The sequence below is a fragment of the Protobothrops mucrosquamatus genome, unplaced genomic scaffold (assembly GCF_001527695.2).
Source record: "Protobothrops mucrosquamatus isolate PMUCROS unplaced genomic scaffold, P.Mucros_1.0 scaffold156, whole genome shotgun sequence".
NCBI classification, from domain to species: Eukaryota; Metazoa; Chordata; class Lepidosauria; order Squamata; family Viperidae; genus Protobothrops; species Protobothrops mucrosquamatus.
In genome coordinates, this window is record NW_015386520.1 from 429,379 (window position 1) to 456,498 (window position 27,120).

Consider the following 27,120-nt stretch of genomic DNA (forward strand, 5'->3'; position numbering starts at 1 on the left):
ACTCCCATTATTGCAGAGTTAAACAGTGGAAGGGAGGGTTAACCTAATCCATCAAATTGTCTGGAAATGGTGAGGAAAATTCAAAAACCATATGGTCTCCAAGCGGTTTGGTCTTTTCCACGACGGAGGCACACGCTTCTTTCAGTACGGCGAGCCGCAGGAGGCAGCGCAGGCCCCATTGTCGCTTGTCACTTCACAGAAGAGGCCTCATTTGTCCCCAGTTTTCATGCTTTACGCTAAAAATTACAACGCCATCCATTTCCAAAGGGGAGAAAGATTGATTTCGCCTGAGAGAAACTGCTCCCCCAAGCCCTCCCCGGGACACGCACACCAAACTAGCGGTGCCCCCCCCTTAGTTGGAACCCCCAGTTCTTCCTCTTTTTGCCCCCCCCCAATCTCTTGGCCGCGGGGTCCGCCAGGTTTGTATTTCTCACATAAATTTCACCAAGAATGGGGAAACACGCGTTGCACGGTCAAAAAAACAGAACGAGCTGTTATTGGGCAGCAAGAGAGAGATTTAGAAGAATAAAAAGGAAAGGGTGGAAATTAAAGACCATTGGGCCCCAAAGTGATAATCAAGAAACCAACATTTACCTGAAGATTCCCCCCCACACACTCCCCTTTTGACAATTAGGTGGGGGGATGTCATGATTTTCAATATGTATTGTGTAAGTTTTTTTTCTCACTCCCCTTACAAAAGCAAGTGATTTAACTTATTTTCTTTTTTTAAAAAAAAATCCGTATCAATAGTGCATGGTTTAGCAATAGAGAACTCTGTATTTCAAAAATACCTTGCTAGAAATGAATCCATAGATAAAAGTGGAATCTAACGAATAAATGTGATAATTCTGCATGCAACACAGAGAAATCTGTTTCACAAACATATCTCCTCTATGCTATATTTTAAAATAAGGATGTGTGCAAATACACACAGAGAGGCACACAGATCTTATTTCAAAATCTTATCGTTTTGTTCTTATGGAAGTTGCACCATTTGATAAGTCCCACAATCAGGCATCTTAAAGTATTATTTCTTTAGGATGTAGGGCACATCTAAAGTTACTTTTGCTGCTTGACATATTGTGGTTGGTTCGAAATGCATGATTCTTGTTGATAATTACTCAGCTCAAAAGACAGCTAACTTGTTCTATCCTTCTGTAGCTAAGAGCAAACTTCACTATTCTTAAAGCATTTAAGGAATTAAATTTGAATCCCAAACCATCTGGCTTTCTAAGGACTTTAATTCTCAAAGAAAACCTTAAAAATCCATATATTAAAATTTTAAAGGTTTTATTGTTTAGGAAAAATCTCATCTGTACAACTTTAAGAGACCACAACATTGTCTCTGTGGTAACTTAAATAAGCAGGCCTTTAAAACTGGATTTTTTTACAGATCAAAGAAAAAAATCTGTACATTTATATTTATAGTGCTAATATTCTCATTTGTTGATGGTAGGATCTTTTATTTATTATTTATATTATTATTAGCAATCATAATAGACTTACTATTTTTCTAGCATGCAAAACAATTCTAAAAAAGAGTACAAAATAAGTAGATTCTTTTCTGAAATCACCTTCATATAAAAATGCAAAAGGCAGCCTTTCTTTTTCTTAAATAAAAGCGCAACAATAGCAATAAATGGTAAAAATAGTTTTTAATTGATAAAATGAGGCAGAATCTCACTTGAGATCAAATCCGAGGTGTTGTGGGTTGTGGGGAAAAAGTATATTTTTCAAACTTCCATAGAGGATATATCCCCACAATATTTCAGAAAAATAGGAGCAAATAATAAAGGTAAAATAAACCAAATTAAATAAATTAAATAAAGATCGTGCATATAGGAAACATGCAAGAAAAAGGCTGCTAGCCAGAGTCCAACTTAAATTTCACATGAAGTAATTATTATTTTTTTAAAAAAAGCAAAATAACTTCCTAACAATGCATTGAAGTGGTGGTATTTATTCCAAGGTTATGAGTTCTCTTATAAACAACAAAAATGTTTATATTTTTAATTAAAAAAAACCCTAAAAAAGTAAGTATCCAATACATATGCTTAAATATATTTATACAGAATTTACCCATAATTGCACAGTTCCAAAAATGAGAGAGCTACCTGCTTAGGCAGCTGTTGGGGTATCGATTCATACTATCATCACCGTCGTCCTTGTTGTTGTCATGGTCACAAGTGTGATTATTTTATATTGCTTATTGCTTTTGTTGGAGGGATAAACAACTGAGTTGCCAAGGAAGTGAGTTCCAATCCCTCCTAAAGTCCGGCGGGTTCCCCCCCTCCCCCGGGGCTGCTGAGGAAGAAGCGTGGAGGGGCTCAGTTCTCTCCTTGCCAAGAGGTGGAAGTGGGCGGGCGGGGGGGGGCGTGTGGAGAAGAGGAAATGCCTGGGCAATTTCTCTGCTTGTTTTTGTTTACGAGGCAAAGGAAGAGCTGGGAGAAGAGAAGGAGGAGGAGGAGGAGGACCGCCATCACCACTGTCACCGTTCAGTCATCGACGTCAATTTCCACGTCTTCGTCCTCCGAGCAGTCCTTGCTGCTGCCCGGCTGGTCCGTGAGAGGAGAGGCCGGGGAGAGCTGGAGGGGCCCGTTGCCTTCCAGTCCATGTTTGGGGTGGGTAGGAGAAAGGGAGCGGGACTTCGCTCTCCCTTCTGGGGTTGCCTCCAGCTCAGCAATGGCTACAAGATCCACCTGGGTGCTGGGTCCCAGTTTCTTGGCAGACTCCACGTCTGCTTTCATCTCTTCCAGGTCCCGCTTGAGTTTGGCCCTGCGGTTCTGAAACCAAGTTATCACTTGGGCATTGGTCAAACCCAACTGCTGGGCTATCTGGTCCCGGTCAGCGGGGGACAAATATTTCTGGTACAAAAAGCGCTTCTCCAGCTCGTAGATTTGGTGGTTTGTAAAGGCTGTTCTAGATTTCCTCCTTTTCTTGGGGGTCTGCCTCTGGCCAAAAATAGTCATCCCATCCCTTCCTGCAAACAGGCAGAAGAAGGCTTTTCAGTCCCTCGCGCAAACGGGCCCGCAGGCACCGAACCCGCCCGCCCGCCCGCCAGCAGACCGCCTCCCTGGCTCCCTCTCCCAGGTCTGGGGCCCGAGAGGACCGGACCGGAGCGGAGGACAGGAGCCCCACGGCCCTAAGGGAGATACCCATCCCGGCCTCTCTTCCGCCTCGCTATCTGGGAAAGGCCCCCCGAAAACCGTGTGGCGGCGGCGGCGCACAGGCCAGCTCAGATTCAGCTGGACTCTTCTCCTTCCCGGCTAGAGGGAGAGGAGGCCCAGGCTTCCCAGGCGCCGGTCTCCGGGCCGCCGGGGGTGCCTGGCGTCAGGACCGCTATAGGTCTATTGGAGGTGTGGGGGGGGGCGGAAATCAAATGGGTGCTCCAGAGTCGCCCAGATTTCAGGCCAGGGTTGCTTAACCCAGCAAGGTCTAAATAGGAAGGAGGGAAGGTGTTGGTTTGTAAAACCTCCCGACTTTCGTCCGAACTGGAGTCTTAAGACAGGCGCAACTGCTCCTGGTTTTAGGGGGGCCCCCCGTTGGTTTGTTTCCAAGAAGCCGCTCGCCCTGACTCCTTATTTCTCGAGCCGGCTGAGGCGGGAAGTTCGGAGCGGACCCTCTCCGACGAACGCAACCTCCACCACTCCCAGTCCTACTACCCTCAGCTCATCGCCACCAAGGAGGATGGAGGCCCGGCCGGCCGGCCAACCAACCGGCCCCGTGTCTTACCTTCTGCCGCTTGCAGGACGCTGACTTCCAGTCCCTTGAAGGTCTTGCTGGCCAGCTCCTCGAGGGCGCAGAGAGGCGAGGTTTGCGAGAGCAGCGCCCGGCTGGAAAGGGGCAGGGCAGCCGGGGGGTGCTTCTCGGCGGCCGAGAGCAGGTGGGCAGTCCCGCAGATGGTGTAGCTTCTCCTCACCGAGGGCTTGTTGAGGATGTCCTCGATGCTGAAGGGCGTCAGGGGCTTGTTGGAGTTGGCCGGAGGTGGCAAGTGGTCCAGAGGGCTTCTCCGGCGTTCCTCGGCGGAGGCAGCTTTGCCCTCGTCTTTGGAAGTCATGCTTGCCGGGTCTTTGGGATTCCTCTCCTTCCCCGCCGAGGCACCCCCTTTCCACTCACTCCCTGGTTCCTCTCAGCCTGGTTTGACACCCCCCGCCGCTCTTTCCTGCAACCGCCAACGCGGAAAAGCGAAGGGGAGGCAGGGAAGGGGGCGCCAAAAGAAAGAAAAGGCAAAAACAAAACAGACCCCCCAACCTAACCCAAACCGCGGCCACGCTACCCTATAGCGGGGCTGTTGGCCATGGGACGGGAGAATGGGGGCGGCGGGGAAAAGAGGGGCTGAGTAGCCCTTCCTGGACGGCCAAGGGACTGCAGTCCTGCCCAGGGAAAAGGTGGCCAAGGCGCTTCTTTCCCACTTTATTCTCTAGCTGGCTCTGCTCTTCGCAGCTGCTGTTTTAGGAGACACCCCCTCCTCAGTAGTTCCAGATGCCCCCTTCTCTCTCTCTCTCTCTCTCTCTCTCTCTCTCTCTTTCTCTTTCTCTCTCTCCCTCCCTCCCTCCCTCTCTCTCTCTCTTCCCCAGCAAGAAGGGGGGTGTCTCTTCCCCAACCAGCCTCTTCTTCCTCAGGCTGGGGCAGAAAAAGCAGCAGAGAGACGGAGTCGAGAGGCAATTGACTCTGGCTAACAAGTGATTGTTGACTGGGAGGCGATCCTGACCCTTTTCGCCCCTCTCTCTGCCTGTCTCTTCCTCGCTCCCTTTCAAGTCTGGCCAATGCAGGCTCTCCCTCGCAACTTGGTTAGGCCATTAATTGGGAGGCGGAGGGTAGGTGGAGCCCACTTGAATTATAATGTGGAAATACCCTTGTCATATTCTGTCCCCACTATTTGCTTGGACGTATATATTTTAAAATTACATTACAGCCTGGCTTTATTGCATCAGGATAATACAGTGTGGTTGGAGGAGAAATTAAATAACCCTCCAAAATCCCATCAATATTTCCTTTCCAGCTTCCACTCCCCCCCTCCCGTCTTTCAGTATGATGATTATTAGACTTTTAGAAATTGTATTAGATCATCATCATCATCATCATTACCATCATTATTTCTAACCAGAGGCAGAAGGAATGAACTTGTCACAAGGTAAGGATTATTTTTCGTCAAAAGCTTGTTCTAATTTTGCATGTTTATGCATTCTATTTTCCGAAGTTATAATACTGTACCTTTTATTTGCAATACTCAGAGAAGCTTCCATCAGTGCGTGCCCATAACTTGTGTGATTTTAATCTTAATAAGCTTTAAGTAAGAGTTCAGAAATAAAGTCCCAGTTCGGGATATATTTTAATCTAAAATAATACAATTTAGAGGACTGGTTATTGGATATATTACTTCTCTCCCATTGTATAGTGCATGACTGGACTAATTCAAAAGCAAATTTTGTCTATTTCTTTGGGGGGGAGGGGTTGTTGTTTTGGTTCTTGTTTAAAAAAATAATGAATTGTTTCATATATTTCTAAAGCGTTTGTGTCCAGATCTAAGTGACAGGGCAATCTCTGATTTATTTATTTTTTACTTTACTTCCACAATATACTTACTAGTGTTCTTGGTTCCTGCCGCTTTGTGACCAATTTATTTTCCGTACATTGCCTTCACTAGATTATTATTATTACTATTATTGTTGCTGCCGTTGCTGCTAATACTACTACATCATTTTCCGCATAGTACATTCAAAGAGCTGAGCATAAGCTTTAGAAAATATATCATCCCTGGTAATACCTCGAGGACAGCAGAGGGAAAGCAAACGAGAACGAGCAGTCCTCCTGTAGCTCCTGCTATAATTCAAGAGAAAAGGGCCACCAAAGAACGGAAGGGAGATATTTCATTTCCCTTAAAAACTCCAGATGATCCTGACAAGGAAGGGTTCCCCCCCCGCCTTTCTCTCCCACAATAACCCCCCCCCCCTTCTTTTTTTACCGCTTCCACAAAAGCTTAAGCAGAAATACTGCACTTGGAGGTGAAGGACTTGGAGCCCAGAGGGGCCGTGTCATTTCTTGCTTTTCGTGAAGGCTGGCTGAATGGGCTAAGGGCAGATCAGAAGGTGGTAAAGGATCCAGAGGGGCTGGGGGGGTGTTATCTGGGACACCGCTCTCCCACTCCCTCGTTCGCTCGCTTTCAGAGGATGGCGGGGGGGGGGACCCATTTTCGTTGGTTGCTCTTGGCTTTGAAAAGAGAGAAAAATATGAAAGCATCGAGTTCCAAATTATGACCCTCCTTTGGAGACAAAGTCCTTTTTGTAAGATGTTTAGCATCTAGTTAAATCTGACAAGGGAACGGCCACTTTGGAGAGGAGGAAAGGGCTGCGAAGGCTGGTGTTGTACAGTAGCTATGTTATGATGCCTGTTGAGGTATTCGTTCCCAAGGCCCTTTGTTTATAAACGAAGAGCTCTCACAATTTCAGGTGACACTACTTACCTAAATCGGGTTTTGACCCCCACCATCCCTCCTTCCTTTGAAATCGCAACCAGATTGGCTCCCGGGAAGGGAGCGGGGGGGGGGGGCGGCAGAGGAACATTCCAGAATGCCAGCAAAGCTGAATGAACCTCTTGCACCTTCAGTGTTTGTCGTTCTGGTGAGTGATTTTTTTCCCCACAAACGATTACCTGGAATCACCCTCCTCGCATCCCCCCGCCCCATTTCACGCCTAGGCTTTGGTACTGGAGGAAACCTTCAATTCCCCAGTCCCCTTCCCCGCTTATTTATGATCTGCCCGTGAAACTTCATGTCTGTTAAGCGAAAATTCAATAAATCTCTTCTACACCTTCCTTCGCGAAGCCCAACAAAAGACACAAGAGCTGTATTTTAACGCCACCGCTCCGACGAAGCTCGGAGAGGCTTTGAATCTCTCCAGCTCTGCACACGACATCGAAGGCATATATTTAACTATTCCTGTAAAATATGGGAGTCTTTCAAGGGGGAACAAAGAAACGGACTAGGGGGGCGGAAGTAAAAATTATTCTTAAAAAAAATAAAGGGAGGTGGCGGGTGGGGAGGAAGAGACGCGATTTCTGTTCCACACCAAGGCTTCGGATTAAGATAGGATTTAAAGCAGAGTAATTAATTCTCTTCAAAGCCATTTCAACCCATTATTCCCTGGAACTCACAGAGTACTGAAAAAGTGACGAATCCAAGAATTCCCTTGTTGCCTGTCCCGGATTATGAATAAGATGGAGAAGGGGTTAAGCCAATGACTGTGGGTCCAAACGGGTGCCCTCATTAAGTACGGCAAACTAAAAAAAGGGTAGCTTGTGATCTGTGGTGTAAAGGTTCGTGGTATGCTAACCCACCACCTGAATTACAGAGGAGGTTACGGCGGATTTCACGTCTTTATTTCTTCTCACCTACCCCTCTTTTCGGTACTCAGATAACCCCTGGCCGATTGGCTTTTGATGCCATCTGGGGGCTGCTGCCAAGAGAGAAAGCCCACCTCACACACACACCCCCGCCCATTTAAAAGTGCTATTTGTCCTGTGTTGAGTTCATGCCAGGCAGCAAAGTCAAAGGGTTTATTTGCTGGAAAGCGTCCTCGCCTACCTTTCTTATTGCTCTCTGGGAGTCTCTTTATACAGTGACCTATTTTTAAAGACCTATATTGGGTGATCTGTCACATCAAATAGTACAAGGAGTTTAGGGGAGAGGAGTAACATCCTAAATCTAAATTGTTAGGTTTCTTTCTTGACTTTATCCAGAGAGGCTTCTTTCCTTTAGATTTCTCGTTTTGACAAATGGCCGTGGCTCTCAATCAATCGCACGCGCGCAAACAGAAGCCGTTGCAATCTTTGTTAGCAGGTACTTTGGCACTGCGATTCCGTGGGAGTCCTTGGTCCTCTTGATGTTTGATCATCCTAGGAGCTTTAATAGAATGTCTCGGAATCAGGAGCTGATCTCCGAGACATCCGTGGGGCTTCTCTTCTGCAGAAGGTGCTCTAGGAAAAGCCGGTTCAGATGGCTGCAGGCAAACCGGATTCTGCGTTGCGTTTTATATGGTACCGACCTGGCGCGACCGGGAAACAAGGCAGGGGCAGAAACCATTCTTCAAAAGGACCGGGGGAGGGCAGAGACGGGCTGTATGGATTCTACACGGATTCAAAGGAGTGTCGTCGGAAGGGGCATGGGTCTCTAGGTATTCATCGGAATTCGCTTCCATGTAAACCTTTAATTCACACGTGTATTTGAAATAAACAGATGATCTTTCTGCGCTTATCCCCAAGATCTTTAGATTGTGGTGATGGTGCCTGGGAATCTTCCAAACCCGGAAAGCAAACTTAAAAGTTAGAAAAGGCATTTCCACCCTTCTTTTCCCTTCTCTTCCCCCCCCCGCCACCCCGCACCTCTTTGCCCCTGGTGATTTCTCGCGAGACCACTTACAAGTACTCACACGCATGCGCTAAAGGACGCCTCTCGCAGGGCGACTGTATTATGCTCACGCTGAATCTCCTTGTCGCTTGAAATAAAGTTGATCCAGGCTCTCTCTCTCTCTCTCTAATTATTTTCACTATATCAGTCTAGTAGCCAAGCGAAATAGAGATTTTTGTTTTCAAATAAATATGGTGATTGGAAGCCTGTAGGCTGTTTGGGACATACCTGTCTCTCTCGCTTACTGGGTTTGCGGTGGTTGTTGTCTTTAATCCGAGGTGAGGACACGGCTGGAGAAACGGGGAAGGTGCCATATCCAGCCTCTGGGTTCGAGATTTGAACCGCCTTCAATACCGAAAATTCAGGGGTAGATAGAGTGGTCCCTTTCACCGCTCCTTTGAAATTCCAAAAGTGGGCCTGAAACTGTGACAGAAACCTCTTCCCTGGTGTTCCTGGTGCTCTTTTGTGTGTCTGTGTGTGTGTGTGTGTGGTGTGGGGGGGGGAGATTACGTAGAAGGTGAGGATGATTTGTTTTGCAAGAAGAAATAAGAAATTAGAGAATAAAGTGCTTGGGACTTCGCTGGTTGCTTTTGTCCGCAGTTCTCTAGAAGCAGACCCAGGTTCAGGTTAACACATTTACTCCGGAATTCATTCATCGGGGTAATTGCCAAAGAGTGAAGCGGATCCCGCTAATTTTGACATCTTCCCACGCCTTTTCCAAAATGGCAGCCCCGTCGCTGGCTCCGCAAATGGTCATGGGGTAGGTGCGACGACACCGTTGCTGTCGTCATGGCACACACATCAAATAATCAGATAATGAAAACACGTGGAAGAGATGATTGTGCATCCGAAGTGAGGTAGTTTATTTTGCAGGTACTGTGGAAATGGCATCCGAAGTGAAATGGCCATTGTGCATGTACACGTGACAACAAGAGAACATTGGGACATTCTGAAATGAATTATTTTATTCGGTTAAAAGTGTCCCTTCTTTCTCAGAACCATTGTTTCTAAGTCAGTCTATCAGTGGCACCACAAATATAAGTACAGCTGTCTACCAATCTGGGTTCATTGGAATCAATTATAAAATCTGCAGGGATTGTATTCAGTGGAAAATGTAGGAATGGCTTGTAGAGCTGTAAATACTCAAGTGTAAATCTTATAAACTCGGGTTTATAATTTAATCACAATAATAGGTCAGCTTCTTGGAAATAATAAACTCTACTTAAATTGCCCTAATAAGGCTTTAGAAGACAACTACAATAGTTCAGTTGCTTGTAACTGAGAACTGCAAGTGAGAGTTGCAGGTTTGCGCCCAAGCCAGGAGAGCAGAATTCAGTCAATAGAGATAAAAAAAGAGTAGTGTCAATAGCTGTAACAAATGGAATTCAGTCAAAGATCAGGGAGCAGATGCTTTTAAATTTAAATTTATTGCAACTCAAGAAATGTGACTACCTATTGTGCAATACTGAAATCCATGGGAATGTCTTCAAACTGTTTCTTTTTACAAGAAAACATAATCATTTCCTTTAAATAAATATACTCTATTATCAGTGATCTTTGGAAATAATGGAACGTATGTTTACGTTTCTTGTCAGTTCCTATTACGGGTAGCTCAATGCATCATTTCCCTCATTGCTCTCTGAAGGACACTAGCAAGCTCTCCACCATTTGTCTTGAATAGAAAAATTTGGGGGTAACAACCTGCACATTTGGGGTTCTTCCAGGACCAAACCCAAGAGCCATTCCTTCAGTGGCTGAGAACCTTCTTGCATTACTCTTTGATTTCTGAGTGCAATAGCAGCCCTGTTTTCATCACTACTATATCAGCACAGTGCTGTATACATGGTGCTATAAATCCTAGGGAAATGGCCAGGAGGAAATTCATAGCATAGATCCAGTTTGCACGGATTGGAAGGTTTTACAGTTCACTATGTCTCCCTTTTGCCTGGACTGAGCAGTTATCCGGTTTTCCCTAAAGGACAGGTCAAGGTCACTGCCCATCCTATACTTCAGGCTGCCAGGCTGCTAGAGGCAGGAAAACAAGATTTTTTTCTGGACGTGATATGTTCCCCTCTCTGACTTGAAGGTAACATTCAAGAGTGTTGCCTAAAAAAAGTGAGACAGGAAGAAACTAAGGGCCCCCTGTGCGTGGGAGGGACTCTAGTGATGCCACATAAGGAAGGCAACCCAGACTCTCAAATGAAGTCTGGATATGGGATTCTCCGAAAGGCCTGGGGTGTTCTCTTTGCTCCTCAGAACCTTCATGAATTCCAAGACATGTATGCTTCAATGCAGGAATTCAGTGAGGCCTCTCCAAGTGTAAGGATGACCAAAGAAGAAGTATGATGAAGGCAATAGATGCTAAGCCCCAGAGCTATCATATGTTTAGTTTCTGGCAAACAACTTGGGTTGTTATATCCCAGCTGGAAACTGCCTCTAGTGACTTAGTTTTCCTCAGCCTGGAGCCTTCCAGTGATAGTTGGGACTGTAACCTCTCGGATTCCCAGTTGAAAGCAGTGCTACCTGTGAGTTCTGGAAATTATAATCCCAGGATATTTACAAGGCACTAGAAGAGAAAAGTCTGTTATTACTCTTGATGTAGATTACCATTTCCCCACTAGTTTTTCTGGAAGTGTGTTGGACTCCCACTGGAGAGCACCAAACAGGGAAAGCTGATTTTTATAGCTTTTGCAAAGGGCTGTCTAGTGCCTCTAGGCTGAATGTTCCCAGAGCAAAGCTTAAGACCTTTGACTGATTTTTGTTGAAAGGGGATGGAGTTGTTTTTTTTTTTTAATCGTGCTGGTCGTGTAGATATCAAGGCTTGGGGGACTAGGCCTGATGTCCAATAAGTTCAGATAGAAACAACCCTATTAAAGAATTGAAGGGCTTGGACCAACAGTTATTTTCTCTACTGACTTCTAGGTAAATGTGTTATAAACTTTGCAGTCTTAGGCATGTTAACTCTGAAAAAAACAAGCCTGTCTTCTCAAGAAAAATAACCTTGAAGTAACTTTCATGTGCCTTATTGCAGTCCAAAAGCATCTTTCTCAGCAAAACTGGATAGCTGATTAGATATTTTCACCCGCTGATGCTCAGTTGAAGCTGAGTTTGAAAGCAGATCCCCTTTGCCTTTGCTTCCTGAAGAAGAAAGCTTAGGCTTTCCTTTACACTTAGGCTTAGCACTTCATCCTAGAAGTTACAGTAATTGAGATTGATCCTCCACCATCCTGAAAATCTGTCTTTTATGAGGCTCTAACCCTGGCAAGAAGACCCTGGTGATGGGAAGGCTGTTTTTCTTTGAAGAGAGACAAGGTTGGATTTCTCTCCCTTCACTATGGGCTATTATAAATACTGGCACGGTGGCAGGGAAAAGGAGCTAAGGGGCAGGGGTGGGAGCGCTGTCTGGACATTGCGGCTGGTCCCATTGTTACTTCAGGCTTGATAAACGGGCATTCATCTTGGCTGACCTCTGCCCATTTTCATCCATGGGAGTGCCACCTGTCACAGAAATATAATGAAAGACGACCGGCATACATCATTCAAGTGTTAAGAACTAAAGTGACTGAGTACAAATGACACCTCCTCTCCTTTCCCGACCGGGCTAATCCCCCTGCTCGTCTTTTCGGACTGAACAGTTGGAGCTCTTTGCTCGGCCCAGAGCCGGTAAACAGATCCCCAGAAAGATGCCAGCAAGGGAAGCCAAAGGGCTGCAAGGCTTGCTTGGGCTCGGGCAGGAAGAAGCCGTGCAAGGGCGGGGGGCAAAGAACGGCTGAGGTCGTTTCTCCTTGACTCCTTTATTTACGGGAGTGCACAACATGAAAGCAACCGCCTGGCCAACGCCAAAGGTCAACTTCATTCAGCACCCTGCAGGCTGAAGGAAACTGTGCCCCAGGGAGGCAGGCAGGCAGGCAGGCTGGCGCAGCCCTCCAGCAGGCTTCACAGTGGGATTCCCTCGGCCCTGCTGGAAAGATGGTTTATAGCAAGGCCGCAAGGCTGTCGGGCTAATCTGAATTCTCCTTGTAGGTGGAGGCTGAGGTGTACAACGATCTGACAATGTTGGCCACTCTTTTTATTCCCATCCTGCAAGTTGGGCTGAGAGGACAGTGTGCGATAAGTGGGAAGTGAGGTTCACAGCTTTGGAGAGCTGAGGTGGGGGAAAGAAAGGGATTCCTATATTGTTCCAATAGAACCCCAAGTCACCATAGCAAAATTAGAGTGGGGACTGATACTAATTGTAAAACATACCCCAAAATGTCTTGCAAGTTGCAGAAAAAGTTAACTTCTTTGAATGGTTCCCACAATCATCCCTCCAGGTCAAACCAGCCACTGAAATTCATTTAGAAACCTCATGTTTCCTTGACTTGCATACCCACTGATTGCATTTAAAACTGTTCAAAAACATTTTTCTCTTGAATAAGCAGGAAGCTAGATCAAATTAGCACAGAAAGCTTTGCCAGGGGTATCAGCTTCCCATCCCCACATCATACCAGGATACACTGTGGTATTGAAGCTTTGCTTATTCAGAGTTAGAACCCCTCTTGAAATACCTGTTCCAAGAAGGAAAATTAGTTTGTCTGTTCACATGCAAAGTGATCCCTGCTCACTACTAGGCAACCAGTGTTCACTCAAATATAGCTAAATAAATTTGCCAAGTCAAGGGCACTGAATATATACATATTAAGGTATTGCAGTCCTGCTTTTATAAATTAATCATGTTTTGTATGAAAAGTGCCTATATTTTAAAAAAATATTCTGTATCTCCATTTCCCTAATTTGATCACAATCTTTTGTTACCCTGTTTCTCTGTGCATGATAAGATTAGAAATGGCTTAAATAACCCTGTTTGTTTAACCCCCATCTTTCTGTATTCCCCTCTCTGTTTTAAACCTCCAGATCTCTTTTGATGTAGTTGCTAGAATAATACGTGACTCACTCTCCAACAATTCATTGGCCTTTACTGAATTCACTGGGACTAAAATGTGTAAATATACTATGAAGTGTATAAAAAAACAAAGTAACTCCAGGCACTGGAGAGAGTCCGCTATATGCTTTTGCCACCATAAACTGGGTAATCCTTAAGACATCGCAGAAGTTTTTATTGTGGGTGCCTATAATAAGAGCATGTTTCCCATACATTATGACATCCTTAGGAAGAACTTGATGCATGTGAGCACACCAGCTAAAGAACTATAGCTGTGACTTCCCATTGTTGTGAACAGATCATCATTGTCATCATCAACATCATCAACATCTCCTCCTCCTCCTTCTTCTTCTTCTTCTTCTTCTTCTTCTTCTTCTTCTTCTTCTTCTTCTTCTTCTTCTTCTTCTTCTTCTTCTTCTTCTTCTTCTTCTATACAAAGTATGTACAAACATCTTACAGCAATCCAGTTAAAACACAATTATTCAAAATGGCCTCAATGAATTAGACTTTGCCCTGATAAAGTTAGGTTTCCCAATTCCAAGAACATGTAAGGGAGAATAGGAATTAGGTCCCAGTGCAGTGGAAGCACATTGTGTTGGGGAAAGCTAGGTAAAAAAAAATATATTTGCTGTGAGTTGAATTGAACAACAGTTCAGAGTTTCTTGCTTAAATTCTATTGATTTCAGGGTAACTGCATAGGCTGTCAGACGTTCAGTGCAATCCTATGGAAGTTTACCCAGACGTAATTCCTTATTTTGGAATAATACAGATTATTCCTAAATAAGAGATAATCAGTAAACATTTACCTTGGATTTACCTCTGATTTGGAATATACAGCTATCCACTATGCATAAAATTGTACTTTCTGAATAATAGGAAGAAAAGTTCTCCTTTCAGTTTTTAACTAGAATATGGTTAGGTCAGGATTTATTCTTTTGAAAAAATCGCTTAAGTATTATTTTAAAAACGATGTTATAAGTTTTTTTAAAAAAATCACATGCTAAGCTAGATATTTTTCTCTTTCCATCCTCCCTCTATCCTTTTTTTTTAAGAAATAAGGAGAGATTAAGAGCTGTGCTTGAGTATCATTTTAATTTTCAAAGTACACCAGCTGGATGAAAAGAAACTAAACTCGAATGTGGATTCATTTGCAGGAAATACTTTACAGACATAAAATTACATCAGAGTGTTTATTGAAGGAGAGGGGAAAAATCACTTAGTCCAATGGGAAATTCTCCTATTCAAACTCAGTTGAACTGATTGCCCAAAAGCATCAGGCTTTCTCATTCACAGCCTGTGGAACTGGGCAGGAGAACCTACCAGACAGTTTGGCTTACAAGAAGCAGAAATTCAACAGCTCCTCCAACATTTGTTTTCAGGAGACTATTTGTGCTGCAGAAAATAAGAACAACAGAGCCAGGACATTTGTTTTGACCATGACCTTTTCAAGTGACCAAGAACAAATTTATAGAGGTCAACTAAACTCTGTTGCCTGAGTGAGTTGCCATGCTTTCTTCTCTGTAAGGAAGTTGTGGGCTATGTCAGAAGTAGCCTTTTTTAGATCAGTGGGACCACAAATCTTTGGAAAATAAAAAGCAAACAATGCTTCACAAAATGCCCAACTGAGATTCTCCAGGACCTTGCAATTTTGCAGTCATGCCTGTATAGTGTATGCAGAGTGGCTCAATGTGAGAGATGTGACACTCCTCCTCCCCCCCCCACCCCCCAAAAAACCTCCATAGACTTTCTAAAGTTGCTACTAAGCTATGCTTAAACAAAGAGGAAATCACTAAATCACTGACCGAATTAACTGTAGTTCATTTTAATTACATCTTTTCTGTGTGGTTTCACCTGCGTCTTTTCAGCCTGTGGTATCTGCTCCATCGCTCCAGTAAGGCCCTTTGTTGGGAGAAAGTTGCACCTTGAGCTGTGTCCTATTCTATAGAAGGAGCTCTGTTCCCAGCAGAGAGAAAGACATGGCATTGAAAGCAGTGGAGCAATTGCAAAGGCAAAAGAAAACAGCCACAGGGAAAAAAATATTGCTTCTTCAAGTGCTCTTTGGAAAACATCACTTACATTTGCAGGCTTGATGAAGGCTCTATGAAATCAATTTGCATATGCTCCAATATGGTACACTAAAACCAGATCCTGATTATCCTGTGAAAAATGTGTTGTTGTTTTTAGCTCACAGGAAGATGCACTACTTCTATGTATGCACATATTCCCAGCAGCTCACCTCAGAAATACTTTCATATTCAGTGGTCTGGCCAAGAGCAGGAAAGTTATAGCCTGCAAGAAAAATAACATCTTCACTCCTAATTTAATAGGACTCTGTGCACATACTTGTGATTATTTGATTGTTGTGTGTGTGGAGGTGAGGTGGATTTCTTTCTACAAATAGTTCATCTCTGGAGAACAAAGAGGTGGAGATCCACGGTAAACTATGATGGAGAGACATGAGAGGCCCGCAAAATGTTTCTTTCAGGACTTCCTCTCAAATTTGGAAAGCTAGAGATAAAAAGCAAATCCTTCAGAGAAAGAATTAGGGGGGCTTTGGGATGGTGAACCAAGCAGTCCCTTGATTTTCTGACCAGCTAACAGTAAAGGCTGCAATATAAGATTAAAACCTTTGTCCTTTAGGGATATAGTTCATTGTGAACATTGAGAGGAAATTACGCATACTGTCTCACTTGCTTAGAAGAACTTTCTAGTGAAAGCAGTGGAATGAAAACATTTTCCTAAGTTGTGAATGGGGAGGGTGGGTCTCTTGCGCTATGATCATGACTTCATTATTTAGCCTTCTCCAAATTAAATGCCTTCCAAGTGTGTTGGAGTCCAATTCTATGATTCACACTGACTGGGAAGTAAGAGGGTGGTAGTCCAAAACATCTCCTTTTCTTCAGAAGACCTAAGTGATACACTAGCACTTCCTTCTCCAATTTCTCTCCTCCATAATAAAATGCCAATAAGTTAGATTGAGCTGAGTGTTAAGTGTTTAGTCCTAGATCATTAAATGAATTTCTGTACTGTGGGTGGAGCTTAAATGGACTCCAGAAGATGGTAGAGGACAGGAAGGGCTGGATGAACGTTGTCCATGGGGTGATGGATCGGACACGACTTCGCAACTAACAACAACTGTGGGTGGATTTGAATCTAAGTCTTTACAGTCTTGGTGCAACCCCTTAATTGAGACCCCTTAACATGACAATTGAGAAGGTTAGAAAAAAGGTAATGAAACTTGCCATTGGATTGCTCGCCAAATTTTCATAGATTTTCCAACCCTTGTACTTTTTACCAAGGGCTGGGCTGGCTGGATCTGAGTCCTACTTTTTATCTACAGAAGATTTCTTAAGGCAAAATTAATTGGAGAGAGAGTCAAGAATACAGAAGTCAGTTCATTCCAGATCTGGGGTTGTTCCCAGACTTTAATTCCTTGTCGCCTCATTTGGTAGCCTCATTTGCTTCCGTTGCCTCTCTCAGGAGCCAGAAGAAGGATAAGGTAGTCTTAAAAATAAGTGAGGGATTAAGTACAAGTGAAAGAACCACCAAAACAGATCACCATTGGATGGAACCTGTAATCAGTACTTCTAGAGCAGGGGTCCCCAACCTTGGCCACTTTATGTCTTGTGGACTTCAACTCCCAGAATTCCTCAGCCAGCATGGCTGGCTGAGGAATTCTGGGAGTTGAAGTCCACAAGTCATAAAGCGGCCTAGGTTGGGGACCCCCGTTCGAGAGAGTTTCTAGATTGCCAAGGTTGCGCTCTAGATACCTGTCCTACCCCAGACAAACCTCCCGATTTTATTTCTGGAGAACTGGTCAAGTAATTGCTGTCCCTTTCCCTTGCAGGCCGGCGGGGGCCTTTCGTTTCTTCTTCAGCAGGACAATTCTGTCTGTGTCCCGGGCCAGAGAGGTGATCCGAGCCAAAAAGAGACGCATTGCTGCTTCGAGGAAATCAGTGTATCTGAGTTTCCCGAAACCAGGCATGGATTGCTGGATGGAGACTTGGGGATCACGGTGGGGGAAGGACCGAGCGAGGACATTTCTCCTCTTCTTAGAAACGGGCTAGCATATCATGTAGGCGTCTCCGCGGAATCCAGAGCAGAGATCACGGAGTCGGATCCTACGGTTAAATCTTTTTTTTCCTCCTTTTTCCACCCGAAGGCCTGCTTTTCCGAAAGAGCTTTAGTCCCGGTATGAGCGACAGGATCCCAGATCCGCGGGGTTAGCAAAAGGGGAAACACATCACGTTCACAGTCCCATCAAACGCCGCCACAGTAGAGCAAATTTCAAATTTTGCCGGTTCTGTCTGGAATTGTCCTGCTTTCTGTCCGTTTTGTTGCCGTGAAAGAAACCCACCCCGCTTCCCAGCGCAGCGGAGCACCCTTGTGTGTGTTTTGCTGAAAGAAGGTAGGGAAAGAGACCGGCAAAAGCCAGAGGATAATAAATACAATAAACATTTTCATTCGCATGAGGGAATGGGAGAGAGCTCTTTCAAATACTTTTGATTTTTAATCGAGTTTTCTTCACTTTTTTCCAACTCCTGTCAAACAGTTCGTTGTAATATTTGTCAGATTTCTCACCGTTTCCCCTTTGTTGCAAACATCCCTTTGATATCCTGACTCCCTTTTCAGTCTTCGGTCCCTTTTTATCAGTCTTTAAACTTTTTTTAAAAAAATCATCTTCTTTGTTAATATTTGGGTCCTGATCGCATACCTATTAATTTGGCTAAAAATATGGTAATAGTTTACTGCCAAGTAACCAAACCATGATTGTAAAATTTAGGGTTTTAAATTTACCATCCTTTCACTCCTCCCAAATATGTTGTAAAATATTAAGCAATATTTTGAAGATGCTTTTAAAATGCTTTTAAGTATAGTTTTGTGACTCCTTACCTGCTCAGTGTTATACCCATTGAATCAATGGGGTTTATTTTCAAGAAACAAGTTTACAATTGGAAGGAGGTCCAGGTCGCTGGAATATAAACAAGGTCTCTTCATGATGCCCCAAGACTTGCACTCTTTTTTCCTCCAAAGGACTAATATGGCATTTTGAAATACATGAACTCATTTATAACATAACAAGAGTAACAGCAACTCATCTGTTTCCAAATCATCAATTACAAAAAGTTGTATTACTTGGAACAGGACATTTTTATGACACTATCTTTAGTTATGTTAGATTCTTAGGAAGGATCCTCATAGTCAAAAGTACCAAAGCCAATCAAATCTATCTGGTAGACTGTGTAAATAGCAATAATGGTAATAATAATAACAATAGTTAACATCTGCACTACAGTTATAACCTCCAGAACCCTTTCAGATTATTCAATGGTGATTTAATACCTAACCTAACCCAGAACGAGAAACAAGTGTAAAACGGATTTTTGGCTGAGGCTACTTAATGAGTTCTGAATGGAAGGCTAAATCTGAACTGGGAACTTTCTGCCTGTAGTTCAGTGTCTCAGTCCAGGTGCTGTGACGCTTTTATTCCCTGTTTGCTGTCATCCTTTTTGTTATGAAATATTTGAAGATCTAATCTCTGGCCCCCTACCCACCTCATATATATATGGTCAGTTGAATTTTTGTTAACAACTTTTGCAAATATGTCTTAATGAATAATTAATTCCCCAGGCCATTTACAAGTCAACAAAAGGATTAAAACTGTAAATTAAGAAAGACATGGTACGGGACTTTAGTGGGTAGGGAAGACACTCCCCTAATAAAGGGTGCCCCTTTCCCTCTCTTTGATGTCCTGAAAGTGAAGCAGCTTTTCCCCTGCTTGGAACCTCTCCGGGTGCGGTGGGACTGGGAAAACAACTCCAAGACTTTCCAGCCAGCATGACCCACTAGACAGCTGCAAAGTGATCAGCGGAAGCTTCAATCGAGAGTTTACTATCTCAATTGCCTCAACCCCATCCCAAATCCCCAATCTATGCACTGGAGTCAAGCGAGAACTTTTGAAATAGAAGGGAATACATGTAGCTCAGACTCCACAGGAACTTTTCTCTCATTTCCAAAGACTGCTCAAAAGCACCCAAGGTCATTCAAAGCAACCCACCAAGTACGAAGTTTTCTTAACGGGGGGGGGGGGGAGCCATGTGCGAGAATATGACTCTTTGAGTTGCAGAGGATGAGAACTGTTCTGCAGAGCTGAACCTAGAAGGGGAAAAGTGCCTAAATGGGTGCTTATCTGGTCAAATATACCGGAAATCGTCTGACCCTCGAAGAGGGCGATTCATGTTATATGAGATCTCATCAGTTCCGCAGATGGTGGGTGGGGGAAATTCACAACTTCGTTTTGGAATAAAACCTCCGAGAAGGGTAGCATAAAGGTGTGAGCATAAGTCCAGGAAGCACAGAGGCCGTTTGAGTTGACCATCCACTCGGGGTGAAACCAAGGGCATTTCAGTTCTTTAGCTTGAGGAACTTAATTGTTTAACATAATCTTATTTTGCAAAAGAAAAAGAAGTTTTATTATTTAGAAACAGTTGCTGTCTCGTACTTTCAATGAAAAGGTAACTAAAGAAAAAATTCCAAACAAGGGTGGGAGAATATTCAGCAAAACTAGCTTATAAAGACGTGTGTGTGTGTGTGTGTGTGTGTGAGAGAGAGAGAGAGAGAGAGAGGGAGGGAGGGAGGGAGGGGAGGTAGAGATGGGCAGAAAATTACTCCCCTGAACTTGGTCTAAAAATATTTAAGAAGCAAGGGATGAAAGTGCTTCTCCCACTAGAATTTTCGGAGAAATTTGTACTACGTTTTATATTTCACTATTCTCCACCCCTCCCCCCAGAAGAACCTCAAATCCAGTGATGCGAGTGAATAACATTGGGAGAATTGAAAATGTGACTCATTGATGTTCACTAACATTTGTTTTCATGGGTTTTCTAGAGGGTAGATCAACAGCCGCATCGGCGGCCTTATCCAGGCCGCTCTATCCTATTTGAACAGAAAACATCCGCGTGATCCACTGAAGCAACTTCTCAAGATGGCGTGTCTTGTGCTGGACCTGCAGCCTAGCCTGGTTCCATTTACAAAACTCAAGAGTACTCTGCCTTCCTCAAAGTCGCGTGCAGAATTGGAAGTCTGAATCGTCTGAATGGGTCTCGGTGAGTTGACGAGCCTTGTGGCCGATCCCTTATGTGGGGGGAGGGGGAGGCAGAGATTCCTAATTTTTGTATCCGTAGCCACTTGAATCTAGTGAGCAGGACCATTCAAGTAAGTTTGCCCAGCCCAGCCCTCCTCGGTTGCGATACTTCAGGCTCGCGGACCGGGGGCTCTTTTTTTGGGGGGGGGCTTCCCCTTTTCTGGAACCACGAAAAACCTGCCTCGTCCTGCCATTCTCACGATCGTGGTCCTAATGGGGACCAATTGGCGAAGGCTCCTTGCATCCAGCTAGCGAAAGTCTAGGCCAGGGATAGGCAACCTTGGCTCTTTTATGACTCGTGGACTTCAACTCCCAGAATTCCTGAGCCAGCCATGCTGGCTCAGGAATTCTGGGAGTTGAAGTCCACGAGTCATAAAAGAGCCAAGGTTGCCTACCCCTGGCAGGTCTTCAATGTAGGGAGTCCCTGATTAGATCCCGAGTTTGTTCTCCAAAACACAAACATTTCGGCTCCAAAACGCTTGGTATTTGGCCGAATTGATTGCCGAAGAAGCGCCCCCCGAGAAGACAACATGATTATTGGGGAGCGCCTTTGACACTGTTGGAAAGGCGGCAGAATTAGTCGGCCGCCTGTTCGTCCCCTGAAGTAGCGTCTGAGCCCAGAGCGGAGTTCACAAAACCAGTCTTCGCAGCCTTCGGGCCAGGCCTTCCCTCCTTCCTCTTATCTGAAGGGTTTCCGCAACGGCCCTTACTCCTCACTTCCTTTCCTTGCCTTTCTTCCGGGAAGGAGAGGTGGCTGCTTTCAGCGCCGTTATTCTAATATAAATCGAAATGCAAAATGAGCGTTTCATTTTTGAGATCTTTAATATCCGCTTCTTTCGACAACGCCGAGCGGACCTGAATAATTTATTCGTCGTGCCAAATGCAACTAGCATTTCTTGAAGAAATTAAGGAGTTTGGTGCAGGGAAGGCGCTGGTTTTTATTCATCCTCTGTTGTTTTAGGGGGCAGGAAGATGTGTTTGAAATCGATGGAAATTTAATAAACAGGGAGGGGGAAGAAATAATCCGGCTAAACCTTCTTATAATAAAGCAGCCGGTGTTAATAATTCAGAACTCCCAAATAAACAAATCATTGGATTATATCGCAGTAGGAGAATTGATGCATTTCAGCAGCAATCTGGACAGACAGGGCAATAATATTTTATTTCACCTTCCAATAAATTATCCCAGAAAAAGTTCCCACTTCAAAGAGTTGTCTCTATTGCAATCCTTAATCGCTCTCTCCTTCTCCCCTCACCGCGTTAATTTTCTCCATGCAATTCTATCACCTCTACTGGTGATGAAATTAATGAAAAAAGTAATATTTTCCTCTTTTCTGAAATAAAGGCAAAAGGGTGAAAATAGAATTAACTGTCAACATTTGCTCCAGATTTAATAAAAAAACTTTGCAAATTCCAAGGGTCAACAAACACCTAAGTTTGGTTGTTGCTTTTCTTGATTCCATCTCAATTTATTTCTTCCATCTTCCTTCAGTAAACTACTTTGTAGGTAGCAGCAAAAATATTGCTGTTTGCCAAATATTGCCAATTAAGGTCCTCATTTCTAGCTACAGGAATAATAACTCCAGTAAAATAAAATAAAAAAACCCTTGAAAGTGCACCCACACCCACACAAATAACACAATTTCTCCTTTACCTAAGATATATTTGAAATAAAGTTATTGCTTTATCACCCATTAAAGAGATGAATCCATTACATTAAGGAGATCATGCTTTAAAAGAGCATAAATTTGTTAATCACACCTAATGTGTTCCATATTTCAGTAAGGCTCTAGTATCATTTCAATGGTTCTGTTGTAACTTTTTCTAACATTTGACTTTTACAATTCTTTATTTCACAATAAACAAGCAATTCCAATTTATGTAGTGATTATTTTTTTTTCATGAACAGATGCTCCAAAGATTTATAAGAACCCAGGTCAGACATAGGTTAAATATGTTGTCAATTTTATTGTGGATCCATCTGTCCTTAAGATAAAGACCTCTGAGCATGTATCCCAAAGGATAAATCACCTGCAAAAACTTACCCATCCAACAAAATAGCTAGTGTTCAGGCATTTCATTTCCTGGGACATTTCCTTTGAGGTAAGGAAGTGCTCTAATTAGAAAGCGGAACCACTGTCAAGTCTGAATTCAAATACTAGATCTGAAACATTTGATTGATATGTTCCTTCATTTCTCACCATTTGAACATCATGTAATAATTTTTGTATCCATAGCCACCAGACACCAGTCTGAAGTGAAAAATAAGAGAAAAGTGTTTTTCATTGTATTTCTATATATTCTTCAGATTCATTATATGCAACTAGAGAATAACTTTCCAGGATTTTAGGGATAGGGAAGAAGTAGTTCTAAGTCTGATTTTAGCAATTCTCAGAAACACACACACACACACACACAAATGTATTATGGATATCCATGAAGAACTATTCCCATCTGTTTCCAAGGAATTATATCACAAGAATGACTTCCAAACAACTTCCTTAAAAAGTCTGTTTTATTTTTGTAGCTGAAGATCCAAAAGTAAAATTGCTCCAAGCATTTAATGAAAGTGCAAAGAGAGCTATTCTGGTTATCATCTTTTCTAAATTAAGTTGTATAATAAAAATAATAATGTGCAACAAACCATAATAATATGGAACTGCCTACCTTCTTAGATGGTTAGGTCCTTGATTAGGACTTAAATTGTTACAGTTCCACCAATCTTAGACCTTGAATCTAATTGTAGATTACTTACACCTAATAACGCAAAGATCTGTAAATAAAAGTAGAATGACCATGGAAAAAGAAAGCAAAGATAGTACAAATAGGCCTTTGGAGTAATCCCAAAGCATCTGAGCACCATTTGAACACCATAGGCATTAACAAAATCATCAAGGCAGCTTTATTTGGAACGGCTCACATCCTTCAATAATACCTTTAATACTATCAAATAACATCTGCCTATCCTGGGTCCTTGGGAAGGACTCAATTGGTGGATAAAAATGCCAAATCCAGTCTAAACATCTGGTTGACTGTGCAACCAACCCTAGTAATAATAATAAAGCTGCAGACCCACCCAATAGGTCCTGAACTATTAAAATACCAAGAGCTATTGGCTTTGACATCCAGACTAGCTGTCTTTTTAAAATATGAAAAGAAAACAAAAGTTTTATATTCAGAAGTGGGGACAGTAAACCAATCTAGAAGGCAACATCTTTCTTAGCTATGACAGTTGTGTGAACAAACTGTTTGCAGTTAGATAGTTGTACTATTACCCACCTAAGTCTATGCTATACTTCGAACTAAGATTGCAGAAAGAGGGTCTGTGTTCTCCTAAAGTCAGTGCTTAATAGAAAGTTTTTAAAAAGTGCTCACATGAATTTTCAGGAACCTCAACAACTGGTGCATTAAAGAAAAGTAGTCAAGTAGAGTCCAAAATTTCTGTTGCTAAGCAAGGCATTTGTTAAGTGAATTCTGCCTCATTTTATGACCTTTCTTGCCACAATTGTTAAGTGAATCACTGCAGTTGTTAAATTAGTGACATGGTTGTTAAGTGAATCTGGCTTCCCCATTGACTTAGCTTATCAGAAGTTTGCAAAAATTAATCACATGACCCTGGGACACTGCAACCGTCATAAATATGAGTCAATTGCCAAGCAACTGAATTTTGATCACATGACCATGGGGCTGTAGCATTGGTCATAAGTGTGAAAAAAGGGCCTTAACTCACTACTTACAGTGCTGTTATAACTTTGAGCGGTCACTAAATAAACTGTTGTAAGTCGAGGACTACCTGTATGTGTTAGTTCTTCCCCCCCTTTATGTTATGCGTGAGGAGAAAGCAAAGTCATTTTGCATTTTTGTATGGAAAGAAAAAAGTCGGGCTACATTTCTGAGGACAGACATTCAGAGTTGGGTCTAATTTCTCCCTTTAAACATCTGAGTAGAAAGTTTATCTCTTAAGTCAGTTTAGAGAAGAATGCAGCTGTTGGTAATCTCCTATGGAAGCGGAGAGACCATTGTTAGTTACTTTAGACACAGGGATTTGGAGCAAAGCAGAGCAGTCTGACTAAGAATGCATGCAAATGGGTGTCAGTACAGCTGGAGTCTACCCAGAAGGAGCTAAATCAAAGACCCCTGTTTTGGGGGGTTCTTCACAAGCACTCTGAGGAGGAATATTAAGACCAGTCTTTCTGAGCCCTGTCCTGCCAAGATCTTTACTTTTTAAGCATTAATTCTTTTAGAAAAAAGTAAAGAATTTCAGCTATCTTACTAAAGCTAATTGTGGATATATATATATATATTTATATCAGGAAGATCTTCATTCAATTTATATTATTTCATTCTCTTACCTTTTGGCTGTTGAGAGAACATTAGAGTTATTGCAATAATAGACATGTTGTTTATGATGTGTGCTATGCAGGAAAAAAATCAGGCCATGTAAGATACAGTATTATTAATATTGCTTCACAAAGATTATTGGCAATTACATAAAAAAACTGCTGTAAAATCGGACTCTTGGAAGAATAAGGCAGGAAATGATCCATCTCTAGTGATGTAGCCTTTCCATTAGTTCAACATGGGGATTCCTTAGGCCAGGGGTGTGAAACTGCCAGATGCATCATAGCGAAACTGCACCCATCCCATTGCCGGCAATAGCAAAAAAGCCGTGATACGTTGCGACACGTCATGTGACGTTGAGAGTTTGACACCCCTGCCTTAGGTTATCAGGAAAAAACAGATGAGTTTCAGTTTGCTTGCCAGACTTACTAGTGTTAGAACTTGTGCATGAGAGTGATGCAGGGCTTTTGGTGATCTAGGATCAAATGCTACTCAAGGCACCTTGCACCTAGCAAGATTTGCAACTACATGTGTCCCAAAGGTCGCTGAAAGGTTCACACAAAGCAGACAAGTTGATGTGGAAAACGTTTCTTTAAGTAAAAAGTTTGGAAATAAGACCACCGTGGATCTGCAAGATTGAATTGTCCTCTTATATTATATTGTAAACAAATTTATCCTGGACCACGATGGTTTTCTGTTACTTACATGAAACTGCTAACCAAAATAAGCAATATATTCTTGAGTTTTTATTAATGAAAGCATAGGCCAGTGGTGGCGAACCTATGGCACGGGTGCCAGAGGCGGCACTCAGAGCCCTCTCTGTGGGCACGCGCACCGTTGCCCAAGTCCTAGGCCTTCAGCTAGGTTTTATAAAACCTTTTCGCTTTAGACCTCTGCCTTGTGCAAAAAAAAAAAAAGTTCAATCAGTCAATTTCAACTTCTCGCGGAAAAAAAAAGATCTTGCAAAGTTGGAATTGATTGATTGAACTATTTAGTCCCACCCAGTCTGCTGTTACCACCACAGCCACGCCCACCCAATGGGTGACACCCACTCAATGGGCCACGCCCACCTGGCACCCAACGATGCATAAGTGTGTTTTGGGTTGCAGTTTGGGCACGGTCTCTAAAAGGTTTGCCATCACTGGCATAGACATTGGTAGGACAACCTTTTCCCCCTCTTCCTAAACAACTGCAGCTAGCCAAGATGCAATCCAAATTATTAAAAGTTTCACGATTTTATACTTCTATTGTGAAGTTTCACACAATATGGAAAGTGCAGGATTTATGTTGCAGCATTGAAATGCATCTCTTCCCCCCTCCAGTGGATGCCCATGTTCCTCTTCATATTTTATTTTTAAAATATATGTACCATATTTATAATTTGCCTCAAACTTCAAGGATTCTGTGTCGTTAACAAGCAAAGACAGTTAAAACCAAAACAATACTAATTATCCATAACCAAAAAAATATAAAGATCTCTTCTGGAGGCAATTATAATTAACCAGAACTGAAGCCCACTGAGAAAGTGTTTCTTTTATTTGTTTTCTAACTGCAAGTAGGATAGGAGCCTTGTGGACTTCTGGAAGAGGAGTATTCCAGAGGGTGGGAGAAGCTCTATTACCTAGTTCAGTGATGGCGAACCTTTTAGAGACCGAGTGCCCAAACTGTAACCCAAAACCCACTTATTTATCGCTGGGTGCCAGGTGGGCGTGGCCCACTGGGTGGCGTAGCTGTAGTGGTCATGGCAGATTGGGTGGGTGTGGCCAAGGTAGGCGTGATCACCTCAATGTTGCTCATGGGGAGGGATGCCTGTGGGGGCCGGATAGGGTTGGGGGAGATCCAGGGGGTCTCTGGCAGGTGGGGTGGTGGGCAGGAGGCTCGTCCTGCGGGGTGAGGTGAGGCAAGGCAAGGCAAGGCGAGGCAGGGCGGGGGTGTCATTGTCACAGGGCAAGGCGAAGCAGGGGCCGGGGTGGCTGCTGCCTGACACCATCGGCCCCTGCACACAGAGGCCAGCGAGCGCATGGGTGCTGGGATGCATCCAGCCATGTGGGACCTCAGTGAGTTAACGGGCAGCTGGTTGAAGAGGGACGGTTGCCATCTCCGGGGCATGGCATGCGTCCCCACAGAGAGGGCTCTGAGTGCTACCTCTGGCACGCGTGCCATAGGTTCGCCACCACTGACCTAGTTCATGCCTCATGCATCTCTTAAGGAGATATGATTCTCAACAGATCTTCTCTTAATGTCCTGACTGAACAGGCAAATTTCATTCTGACAAGGTATCACCTGATATATCCTGGTGCTGGACCACAT

General features: G+C 43.4%; 1 protein-coding gene across 1 annotated transcript; it reads right to left on the reverse strand.

Annotated features, from left to right (window-relative positions):
- Positions 1 to 2,495: 2,495 nt before the first annotated feature.
- LBX1 (ladybird homeobox 1) lies at positions 2,496 to 4,057 on the reverse strand. Its single transcript, XM_015813447.1, has 2 exons — positions 3,733 to 4,057; positions 2,496 to 2,980 (listed from the first exon to the last, which is right to left on the reverse strand). The coding sequence occupies exons 1-2, from the start codon at positions 4,055 to 4,057 to the stop codon at positions 2,496 to 2,498; spliced, it is 810 nt and encodes a 269-aa protein (XP_015668933.1).
- Between the last annotated feature and the right edge of the window lie 23,063 nt (positions 4,058 to 27,120).